Raw genomic sequence first — 12,173 nt, 5'->3', positions numbered from 1 at the left:
AATCAAACCTAAATATCTAAGTGACAGACTAAGTTTTGTGTCTACACTGATATACAGTATGTAGTTTAAACCTATTAATTTTCTCTAGAATGGAATCAGGTACATTAATTCACTGCAGAGGCAAAGCTTGCTTTAAAGTCACCAGATTTGGCTGCTGTCACAGTTTTTATTTTGTTTGGCTGGTCTGGCTCTCTAACTGAGCAAGAGCTATATTTTCTGGGCTAAACAAGTAGGAAAGAAAATACACAGAACCCACAGAGATCTAGGGGCATCTTCTCTCCTTTTCTCCTGTTCTCAGTCCAGCTCCCTCCAAACCTCCTCTTACAAGCTTCCCCATTAGTCCCTCATTGCAGTTCTTGATGGAGGTATCCTGCTGCGTGTCCTACTCTTTCGTCTCCTCCAAAGGCAGGTAAACTTCATATGCATATGTTTTAACTCACATCTACTTGCAGAGATGCAAAGTGATAACGATGAGAAGTCCCCTTCTACCTTAGTCAGTGTCTGCAGCACAACCCAAAAACATGTTATGTGAGAAGTGAAACCTTGCTTGCTCTACCAGTTGTTCTCATCTGGCGTTGCTCATTACTGATATAATCCAGGATAAATGCTAAGAACTGATTATTGATGCTTTGAGGCTGCGGGCCAGGAACATTGATTAAGCACTGGAAAATAAACAAACCAGCTTCCAGAAATCAGGGCAATTATTTGGAAAGAAACTAATGCCCTAGCTGTGTCCTGTCATTGGAACAAAAAGAGACATTAGACGAAAACATGCTTTATTTTTCAGTAACACAGGCAACAACTAATGTTTTTAGTTTAGCCTCCAAGATACCATGCAAGTCCAGGAAGATTTGTTACCTAGTTTGAAACAGATAGTGTGTTGTTCATCTGTCATGTTTTATGAAGAAAAGTGTGAGCTAAGCACAAAGATCCCCCTATTCTCTTCTCCCAGGCATGAGATAACTTAATAAAAATTTCATTTGGAAGAATTGACCTAGGACATATTTTCATTCAAAACAAGACCAAATATAAAGCATCATGAGATTAGTCCTGTTTAGACTGTAGAGAGGATTCAGAGCTCTGCTGTAGGGTGAAAATGAATAGCTGAGTAAATCCAAATTGATACAATCTTGGTAGGCAAAGTTCAAATAGTCAAAGATATCGCTTTATGACAAAAAAAAAGGACATTTAGGACAAAAAAAAGGAATAAATTTGACCTGGGAATAAAAATGTGTTCTACCCTGTTGCTTGAAACTAAATCAAGAATATAACAACAAACTAAACCAAAGAGATAATGACCGATTTCAGTACATTGCTATAACTCATACTGGAAACTCCACATACCCAAACCCTCCCACCCTACCCCGGTGCAATTATAAAGTCTGCTTATGGCAGTGTATCACTCAAAACCACAAAAAGCAAGTGGAGAATTAGGAGCGCTAAAACTACAGATGACAAAGCTGAACAAGTTTACTGATCAATCCTTTGATTGTACAAAGGCTGCTGGTTCAGTGGCCTTTGAGAGACCAACATGGTGATGCGTCTGAAATGGAGGGCTTTCTGCAGGATCCAATGGGTAATTACATACCTTGTATGGAACAAATTATTGCAATTTAAGAATAAAGAACTTGATCTTGCTCCCAGTGATGTCAGTAGGAAAACATCACTTACAACATGATTCCACAGCGTGGAAATCTTTCACAAACGAGGACTGACCTCACCCTTTCTTGTGTGGCTTTCTGAAGATTCTTTGGTTTAGGACTAGAATATGTCTTCAGTTTATTACAAATGTTCACCAGAATGCATTTATTAAAAGTCTAGTGAATGACGTCCACCCAACGTCAGTATTTGTTCTATTCTTTATTCCAAGAGATGATACCATTTTATAATATATTGAGCCTGTTTCTTGAGAATGAACTTAGAAAGTAGGAAACAATTTTTGTCCTGTTAAACCTCAGGGCTGAGAGAGGCGCTCTAAAGAAAAAAAAAAAAAAAGACAGTTCTAGGCCACTGTATAGGGCCACTCCTCAAGCCCACACCTGTAACAGTTTACAAGACAGATAATCACTATTACCAGGATTAGTAGCACTGAATGGAAAATGGTTTTGAAAATTGCTCCATCCTGGGCAGTGTAACCCATACATGCTTCAAAGGTTAAAGTGTAGTTACGTCCCAGGCTGTTTTATAAGCAGACGGGTAAATAAATACTACATAGCAAAGCAATCTAACAAAATCCAGTATAATGATCGTACTGAAGGTGTTAGCAAGCCAGTTAAAAGAGGACTTATTAAATAATGCATGAACGACTTCTAACAACCTTTTTGTAACTGCATGAAACTCTCAGCCAGCATTTAACTTCAAATATATTACTGAGGTATTTACAGTTGTTCCAGAATATTAAACTATTAGAAGGGACACTCATCCATCTCCAGTCACTAGCTCAGACCTCATCACAAAGGAATTGTTTTGAAAAGCTCCTCCCAAATTATGGTCATAACCCCAGTGGTCAGACAGATGGTTTGCAGTATTTAGGCAAAGAAAACTGACAGCAGTATTTTCACTAAATAAACCTTATTGTGTCTTCTGTAATTCAAATGGATCTGTGTCAATGTTTCTTTACATTTTATTTTGTCATCTCATTAGTGACTTGTATTTTCCACAACAGAATTAATGTGCAGCCAGATAAAACATCCTGGACACTACTTTTAATCTTCACAAACCCAGATGAACACTGTGAATGATGCTTAGCGTTTCCAGCCTCCTGCTCTATGATATCATGGCCTTGTGTCATTTCCGCATAATCCCATTTTATGCAGTAGTTTAATCTCACCTGCATCGTTCTTTGGTTTTTGCCACAGCCATTTCTCTTGGCCATCACTCTGCATTACTCTTTCAAATGTATTTTTCCATGGATAAAACCTCCTGGTTGTAAGGAGAAGATAGCTGAGGACATTTGAGCTGTTCATGTAAGGTTTTTTTAGGGGACATCACAAGACCCTCAGTGAGTCATGTTTTCTCATACACTAAAAAATGCACACACTAATAAAATGGAAACAATGTACAGAGATACATAATTTGCCTACAAAAGTGAAAAAACACTTTCTACTTAATTAAAACATATACCTAAAACCCACTGGATTTGAAATTTCTGTCATTGGCAGTATTAGTATGTGCCAAAACAAAGTGGATTCATCATTTCTGTTCTGTAATGTCAAAATTATTAGTGCATTTTGAAAAATTTAAAATTTCAGACTCTTAACGGTGCCAGCTTTTGTTAGATTCCTAAAACTTCCTTCATGTATTGCAGATTGTCTTTGTCAGCTGGTGTAAGAGCTTCTGGGACTGTGGACTTGTGGCACTGGATGATGTATCACTGAGCCTGGGAAGCTGCCAGGCTGCTGGTAAGACCATATATATTTGTCATCCAACAGCTGCTTTTTAATGAGAGCTCATCACATACCTTCATTTTCCAAGCGTATCCTACAGCTGCCTTCATTGCACTGTGGTTTCAGTTCTTGTTTTTCTCCAGTAGGTATTGTATAAATCCTATTTTTGCAGAAGCATACATACAGCGAGGACCAGGGCTGTATGTATGCTGCTGTTCGCAGAGGTACCAGCTAACTCCTGATTAACTTCACTGACTCCAGTGCAGTTGTATATAGGTGAGCATTCCTTTTGGGACATTACAATTTTTAAAAAAACAGCAGTCCAACTGAGGGGAAGGTAGTTTTCAAATGGCTTTTAGGAAACCAGGAATGGACCCAAAAGCAATATTTTTGAAACACAGCATTATTCTTTTTAGTCCAGAAGTACAGTTGTGCAACGCCAAGACACAGTCCCTTATCTGAGCTGCAGTTCTCTAATGAAGACAGATGAGTCTAACTCTGCCTCCTGTAGCGGGAGGAACTGAACGTTTTTGAGTGGGTCTTTACCCTCTGACAAGCACAGGCTAACCTCTCTGAACTCACCCAAACTCCCTCTTCTGGGGCTTTTTGAGGTTTGACAATGCAATGATTGTATCCAAATTTGGAAACCATTCTCATGAGACAGGCACAATCTATAATCCCATTCTTCTTCAGAATAAAGCCATGCCTTTGAAATGGTGATGAGGCTGATCTACCATGCCTATTACATTCCCATGTAACAAGAACTTTTCAATTACCTCTTTTGATTGGATTTCTTGCATTCAGGCAGCTAACCATTACAGAACATGTATAAAACAAGACGCCATTTTTCTCAAATATTTCTACACAGTATTTCTGAAAAAAAATGCCCGAAAAATGCCCCAGAGTATGTGAGGCACCAAGGGCTTCCTCCTTTCCAAAAGTTGAAAGCAGGTGTCTATTCCTGAACTACAAATTTATAGCAGAAGACCTGACAGAAGCTTCCTGGTGACCACCTGAATTGTCAACTTTATCTCTTCTGCATCATCTAATAGAACTGAAATAACGAAAATACTCTAGTAATTGCAGCTCTGTGGTCTGTTGTATGCCGTATTATAATCTGGTGCTAAGGGAACATGAGAGACCTAAATGTGGCATTTGATTTCAGATCACAGAAACTCCAGTCTTTGACAAGATTCATTTAATATGCTGGTTTTGGCCGGGGTAGAGTTAATTTTCTTCATAGTATCTAGAATGGGGCTTTTTTAGGTTAGTGCTGGAAAGTGTTGATAACACAGGGATATTTTCATTATTGCTGAACAGTGCTTACACAGAGTCAAGGCCTTTTCTGCTTCTCACATCACCCCACCAGCGAGTAGGATGGGGGTGCACTAGAAACTGGGAGCCGGGACAGATGACCCCAACTGACCAAAGGGATATTCCATACCATGTGACGTCATGCTCAGCAATAAAAACTTGGGGGAAGAAGAAGGGGGGCGGTGCATGTTCGGAGCAATGGCATTTGTCTTCCCAAGTAACCATTACGCGTGATGGAGCTCTGCTTTCCTGGAGATGGCTGAACACCTGCTGGGAAGTAGTGAATGAATTCCTTGTTTTGCTTTGCTTGTGTGCACAGCTTTTGCTTTACCTATTGAACTGCCTTTATCTCAACCCATGAGTTTTCTCACTTTTACTCTTCCAATTTTCTCTGTCATCCTATGATGGGGGGGAGTGAGCAAGCGGCTGTGTGGTGTTTATAGCTGGCTGGGGTTAAACCACAACAGTTACATATTAAACTGCTTAAAGTGCCACAGTAGTGAAAAAGATTACACTGGTAGAGCCCATTGCAGAGTAAGAGCTATGATGAGATAATAAAGTGTACAAGATGTTTTAAAGAATATTAGTGCATGTTAGTGAGTGAGACTAGGGCACAGATTTCCCCAAAGCTGTGAAGAAAATGACTTTAAATTTTGTACATCAGTTTGACGTACTTTAATAAGCTTGTGACTACTGTAAGTATTACTAGGTAGATATAAGTGATTTCAGCAGGTGAGTGAATGCAATACATGGCTTGTGTAATCTGTCCATATACCTGTTTAATATATTTGCAGTTCTAAACAATGTCCTCTCCTTATAGATCTATTGCTACCCAACCCTGGAGAGTGTACTTTTGAAAAAGATGAGTGTATATTTACCCAGAAGAAGAGAGGTCGTGGGAGTTGGCACAGGAGGAGGGGTCCAACTCCCACTTCTTACACCGGACCGAAAGGAGACCACACTACTGGGGTAGGTGAGTTAAGCTCCACATTGAACTTTCAGAACAGAGATTGATAGTTAGTCAAAAATACTTTAAAATTATAACCTAGAACACAGAGAAAATTTTTGCTGTTCTGTTCAGAACAGTTATTAAACAGATTAAGTAAACACCCTGCTTAAGGACCCACAGATGGTTTTGAGAATGTGATGTTTAATCTGAATTATCTGCAGACCAAGTAGGTAAGGTCTTCATGTCATAAAGTAGCCCTTTTCTTTGGGAAAAAAAAGACAGGATGACTCTCCAGACTTCGCAGAAAACCCTTCTTCCAAGCCCCTAGCTTACGTGAATATTCCCTGAAACTAAAAGGCAAACAAGTGGTTGGGGGCTCTTCTGCATCAACACCTTCCTGTTCAAATTTAGAACATGGATAATAAAAGAGATCCCGCAGTCCCTTTGTCTTGAAAATCTGCTCCATAATCTCACTTGTGTAATTCAAAGTATTTAGACAAGTGGGGCTCCTATTAGCATAAGCGTGCGTACAGATAACTGCATCAGAATTGCCCCCACACTGGGGGCAGTACCTGGTGACTTCTGGAAATGATTGAGTCACTGTGTTGGGTGCTTGTGTTCCTGCACCTCACTAACAACTCCACTGACTTCAGTATAATGGATGAAAGTGCCCTGAGGCTTCTGAACTTTAAATTTTTAGATAGGTTTAAAAAGACTTTCAGGGCCTTTGGATCTGCCCTCCTTCACAGTGGCTAGCATTCATTCAACAAGTTATTAAGTCAGTTGCAGACAAGCTGGCTTATTCACAGTAGCCGGCTATTCAGTCTGTTAAAAATATCAGCTGGATTACAAAAGCAGTTGGCCTGCTTGAAAGGCTCACCGAAAGCTATTATTATTCTGTCAACTGTGATGGAGCATAAACCACGTTAACCATTATCAAGCATAGTTATTTCAGCTGTGCACATGAAGTCTTGCTTTACGCAAGCTTAATTGAAGTTACTCTGGAGAGCTGTTTTGTTTCTAATTAACAAAATAATAAATGCTTCTAGTTAATAAAATAACAAATGTTTTATCTTGTTTGTGATCTCTTTATCTAAAAAGATGGCTTTGTGCACATTCAGCAAAATCTCCTTTTTCTATCTCCTGGTAAAATTTCTGTAACAGCTGCATCCTGAGCAAGGTAGAGAAATTGAAGAGATGTATATTCATGGTATGTGAGACTGTATGGCCAAAATCCTACATGTGGAATTGAGAATGCGGATGGGAATGCTTTTCTTTGGCTTGAAATTTCAGATCACAAAGAAATTATGTTCTTCCATTGTCCATTGCTAATTCTAAAGAGTACTGATTCTGGGTAGAAATATGAATAGACTTCAGACATAAGTTTTAAAGCATAAAGCTTCTCTTATGTGTTATGAAATTTAAAAAAAACCAAGAAACTTTATGTACAAATCTGACCACATTCTGACCAGATCTATTGGCCAAGTTATCTAAGTGGAAAATGTATGCTGTCTACAAATCAAGAACATTTTCCCAATAATGACATCTTTGTACTGTGAAAGGACTTTCAAAAGGGAATATTGAAATTCTTGTCCCTTTTCCATTTAAAAATTAGATTACATTAGAGTGAATTAGATGACATACTGTCTGTAAGTCTTTGTTACCCATGCTGTCCAGTTCTTCTGCATCAACTAGACATGTGATCAACAGCTTTAAAATAAGTGAGAATTTTTCCTAAAAGTTTTTAAAGTTCATTTCAGAATTTTTCTTTTTACAGTCCAAAAGGACTACATCACATTAAAGTTGCTGGGTTTTTTTGGTAGGTAACAAAACTCAATTCTGTAAAAGGATTTAATATGAAGGTTTGATGCTTTTTTTTCCCCCCTGGTTATTCCCTAGGTAATATATTTTATTCTTCCTCTTTCAAATACTCTATATCCTGGCTCTTGTGTTTCCAAGGACAATAACCCTCTCCTTATAGTAGAAGCAACTCGAGTTTCTCGCTCAAGAAAAAGAATGGGCTGTTAGGGAAAACGTTAATGATTACTAAGGCAGGAACTTATTTTAGACATATTTTCAGTTTATGTAGATCACAAAGTACTCTGAGATCTGAGGGTCATAGCTCAGCTTTACAACTGGTGAAGCAAGGGAATCTTTTAAGCCCAGCCTGTGGCAACAATGTTTATTCCTTATTTCACACATCTCTTTGTAGGAAGATGTGCTGAGAAATATGTGGATTTGAATTCACAAAACCAAGAGATGATGTAGTCTTTCCAACAAGTTTATAATATGATTCAGCCCTTAGAACTAAAGGCAAGTTATTTTATTATACTGTAGTATGAGCTGTAGGTGTTGATTTTTTACTCAGGGAACTTTGAAGCATAGTGAACACCAAAATCCTTGCAGTGGCTTGCACTAGGTTTGGTATAAATAGCCGTGGGAATTCTCCAACACACTGTACAAAATAATCTTTTCTTTACAGACCTTCAGCTGTAGATAATCTTCCTTTTCACCCATTACTATACTACCCGATTATTACAATATCACAAATACTACAGTTTACAGATTAATGTCTACAGCATAAAGTCTTTATCAAATAGTTTCAGTCATATTTTTTTTTATAATGAGAATGTTGAGCGTAATGAACATGCTGAGAGAATGTATTCTACTTTGCTGATGTTTGCTTGTATTATCTTTTTAAGGATACTACATGTACATAGAGGCATCCAACATGGTATATGGACAGAGAGCATACCTAGTTTCAAGATCACTAAGAGGAACCTCTGGAAAACAGTGCTTGACATTTTTCTATCACATGTATGGAGCTGGGACTGGATTATTAAGTGTTTATCTAAAAAAGGAAGGTGATGATGAAGAGATTCCTTTGTGGAGAAGGACAGGGGAACAAAGCATCTCATGGCTAAGGGGACTGATAGAATACGAAAGTGATAGAAACTATCAGGTAAGAGAAAAAACTAAGAAAAAGCAGTCAAAATGGAATATTGAACCAAACTGTGTGCTAGATCCAAGTTTTCAATTGTAAAAAAGAAAAAAAAAATGTAGATAGTATTGAATGGACACCTGAATAAGCTGACGTAACGTATAATTTATTACAAATGAAGGTAAGGAGGGAATTATTAAAGACATTAATAGGTTCCAAGTATAAAAACAGTTCATCAATTCAATTTTTTAAAAACTGAATTGTTTTCCCATCATTTCTTGTCTGTAGTGGTAGTTTTTATTTAGATCACTTGTGCGATTTCTTTTCCTTCAGCTGTCTAAAGCCCTGTCTAGATTTGATGTAACCATTAAGCTGTGACAAAATGGCTGCTTCTTGCAGGATGGTCTATCTGAGGCGGCACCAAATGCAAGGGATGATGCAAAGCCAGAGCTCTGCCTTTGGTTTCAACAGTGCCATCATTAAGCCTGCTTCAGTTTCTCTGTCAAAGAGAAAGCTGAAATTGCTACTGACTGAAACAGCACTGGGCACAAAAACTGCACTGATCACTAACCGAAGATGCTGTGTGGGGTTTTTTAGTCACTTTGCCTGAAGAGCCTAGAAATTAATTAGGAAAAAATAAAAGGAAACCTTTTACTGAAAAGCAAGTTTAGCTTCATCACAAGACCACAACTTAATATTATAATGTTTATGTTTCCCCACAAGTCTTGCTTGCACATGGGCAACACACAGTGACACATCTGGACTGAAAAACTAGGTAGAAATGACACATCACTAGAGAAAATCTATCAGTCATTTATAACACATAGCAATTTCTTAATAAACCATGAGAATAAATTTGCTTCCTTTCGCTGTATACACCCAAATTCTCTGACCAGGACCATCAGTCCACTGATGGAGCAGTTAAGTTTCTTTCCAAGAAGCAGGCTTTCAGGACACACTAGATCCTTGAATAGACTGCATGGGTCTATTTTTTTAGTCTTTCCTCCTGTGGGATTAATGAAAAGCTGTCTTTTACCTTTGCAGATTATTTTTGAGGCAATCCGCGGTGTATCAGTGAGAAGTGACACTGCTATTGATGATATTCTGTTCCAGGCAGGACCTTGTTTAGGTAAGTTTAAACATAACTTTGTTTCTCTTAGGAGACACCTACCAATTCACAGTGCTTTTTGTAATTAGACAGGTGATACTTCTTTCCTTAATCCTCACTGAATGGACCTGAATTTAGTAGTATCATGCTGCTGGGTTAGTGTTTAGTGTTAGTTAGAATTTTTGTTTTCAAATAAGATGTGAGACCATCCTCACATCTGGACTAGTAAAGACGCTGTAACACTTCAAAAACTGTATGTCAGTCCTATTGAAATCCAGGGTGGTAATTACATTCTGTCTTATGCATTCTTATGTATTATAAAAATACAAATAATTACAGTATTCCCCCTTCTTTCTATTGCAGAAGTGGAAGAAATCCAGTTCTCATCAGGCTATCCTGACAGCTTAAACGAAATTGAGTACTAAATACAGTCTACTGAAAGGAATGAAGTGTGTAGAAGACTTGTATGTGAGAAACTGCACAAACTGCCTATTTTAAATTGTTTTACATAAATACTGGACTTGTCTGAATATGCACCAATGTGTAGGAAGAACTCAGAGCACTCATGTTCCTTGCCTTTGCAATGAAATTGTTGACTCAGGGCTTCTTAGACTGTATTGGGTTTTTAAAATTTTTTTCTCTTTTGCATGAGGTATCAGTTATATAAGTTATATATATCAGTTATAAAGGCTTCCCATTTTGCACAGATCATTCATCTTAATGCTTTTTTTAACCTTTCTGGTATACAGGTAAAAAGAGGAAAGTAAAGGTGCACAATTAAAATCCAATATTGTGTTATCTTAAATCTGCATTCAGTGAATGTTTTGTGTTGGGTACAGAATGGATGTTTGTTAAGGGGATCTTTGTTAAGGGGATTTTTGATAAAGAAAATAGAAGTATTTTGAAATAATAAAGAAAATAATATTAACTACTAGTCATAGCCTACAGGTTAAGTGCAATTATTCATTATGACAAATCTCTCTGGGAAACTCTTAACACTCTGCTGGCAATTTTTTATGGTTTTGTATTTTTTTACTATAACAAATGTATTTGTAGTCCTTGACAATTACAAACTCACTTGTAGTGTTCCAGTATAATTCAGTGTAAGCTGCTGACAGTTTGAACTATATGAAATGAAACTCTCTGAAGCCATCTGTTTTCTGGCATACCAGTCTTGTGGTTGTTTTTTTTTTAATACATCAGTTTGTACACTCACAGAGAATGTACTTAAACTTTACCCAACCACAGATGCCTTGCATTTATATTAACAGGAAACTGAATTCACACTTGTTAATTTTTAAGATTATATGTGTTTGTGTGTAAGGTTTTGTTTTGAAATTACTATAACTTCCTAATAAAATGTACCTTTGAAAATAATCTTATTGCTCTGCTCTAGACTTTGTAGTTGGTGTAACGATAAACAACTGAACCTAATACAATAGCCCGAATTCAATATGTTGGGTACAAAGAGAATGAAATGTGTGGGTCACATCACCCAAGACAGCTGACAGAAAGTAATCTGATCTGCTGCAGGAAGTTAATGTATTGAGCCATAGAAATTATTCTTAGAGCCACCCCACATTAAAGGTGTTGCTGCAGGATGTGAGCCCTGAAAAGTGCTCTTTTCAGAACAAAGTTATGTTTTTCCTAACCGCCTGTGACGATCAACAGCACCTGGGACAATCGAGCCCCTTGCATCTTTAGTAAGTTTTCATTTTGGTGACACAAACAATTGAAGAGATTGTTCAATTAAATAAGTTCAGTACTAATGTGTTTATTTGACCACACAGATTGAAGCAGTTTATTATTTCCTACAGACTGTGGAAGAGCCAAAATGAATTGACATCTTAACTGCCTGTCCTAGCTACCTACAGCCCCCATTGACAGCTGGTTATGAACACATCACTCTTGCTATTATTCTGAAAATGAAAACAACCAGAAAGAATGGACTATTTCGTAAGAGTCACAGTTTTTGTGCAAAGTTTATGCTTTGGTATCAACATTCAGATCAACTTATGTAAGCAAAATACAAGTGAAAATGAAGTGGTTAAAATCATTAGATTTGGTGGTTCTCTCTACTTCTGATGGGACTTTTCTGTAAATGAAATTAAGCACAAAGTGTAACTATTGGATTCCTATCGCTAACAATTTATGCAACTCTGCTTCACTCCATCAAAGCAATCAGATTTAGGCTGATATGAACAAGAACATAAGCAAAGTACTCTATTCTGCTCTCCACTGAGCATTCTGTAGGGATCTCACTGGTATGATGATTTTTTTTTAATATTCCTGAGGGTAGTATTTATCCATAGGGCATGGAACATTCTCCTGACTGCAAAGAAAAAGCCAAAGTTCTTCCTTCAGTAGGGAACGACACCCATTTCTGGGTGCAGGAATTAAAGAGAGGGTGAATTTGCAAGGTAGCTTTTAATTACTTTATTGCCTCCTGAATATCAGTTTATAGAATAGGAAATT

General features: G+C 37.6%; 1 protein-coding gene across 1 annotated transcript; it reads left to right on the top strand.

Moving 5' to 3' along the window:
- Positions 1 to 1,531: 1,531 nt before the first annotated feature.
- LOC104472193 (MAM domain-containing protein 2-like) lies at positions 1,532 to 10,527 on the top strand. The gene is made up of 6 exons (XM_010087770.1): positions 1,532 to 1,576; positions 3,308 to 3,401; positions 5,521 to 5,673; positions 8,352 to 8,611; positions 9,635 to 9,719; positions 10,038 to 10,527. Exons 1-6 carry the CDS (start codon positions 1,532 to 1,534, stop codon positions 10,121 to 10,123), a joined length of 723 nt encoding a protein of 240 aa, XP_010086072.1. The 3' UTR covers positions 10,124 to 10,527.
- The last annotated feature ends 1,646 nt before the right edge of the window (positions 10,528 to 12,173 follow it).

This window comes from Pterocles gutturalis, unplaced genomic scaffold (genome assembly GCF_000699245.1).
Source record: "Pterocles gutturalis isolate BGI_N339 unplaced genomic scaffold, ASM69924v1 scaffold15886, whole genome shotgun sequence".
Taxonomy (NCBI): Eukaryota; Metazoa; Chordata; class Aves; order Pterocliformes; family Pteroclidae; genus Pterocles; species Pterocles gutturalis.
The sequence above is the reverse complement of the archived record's forward strand: the minus strand, read 5'-3'. Positions and strand labels throughout refer to the sequence as shown.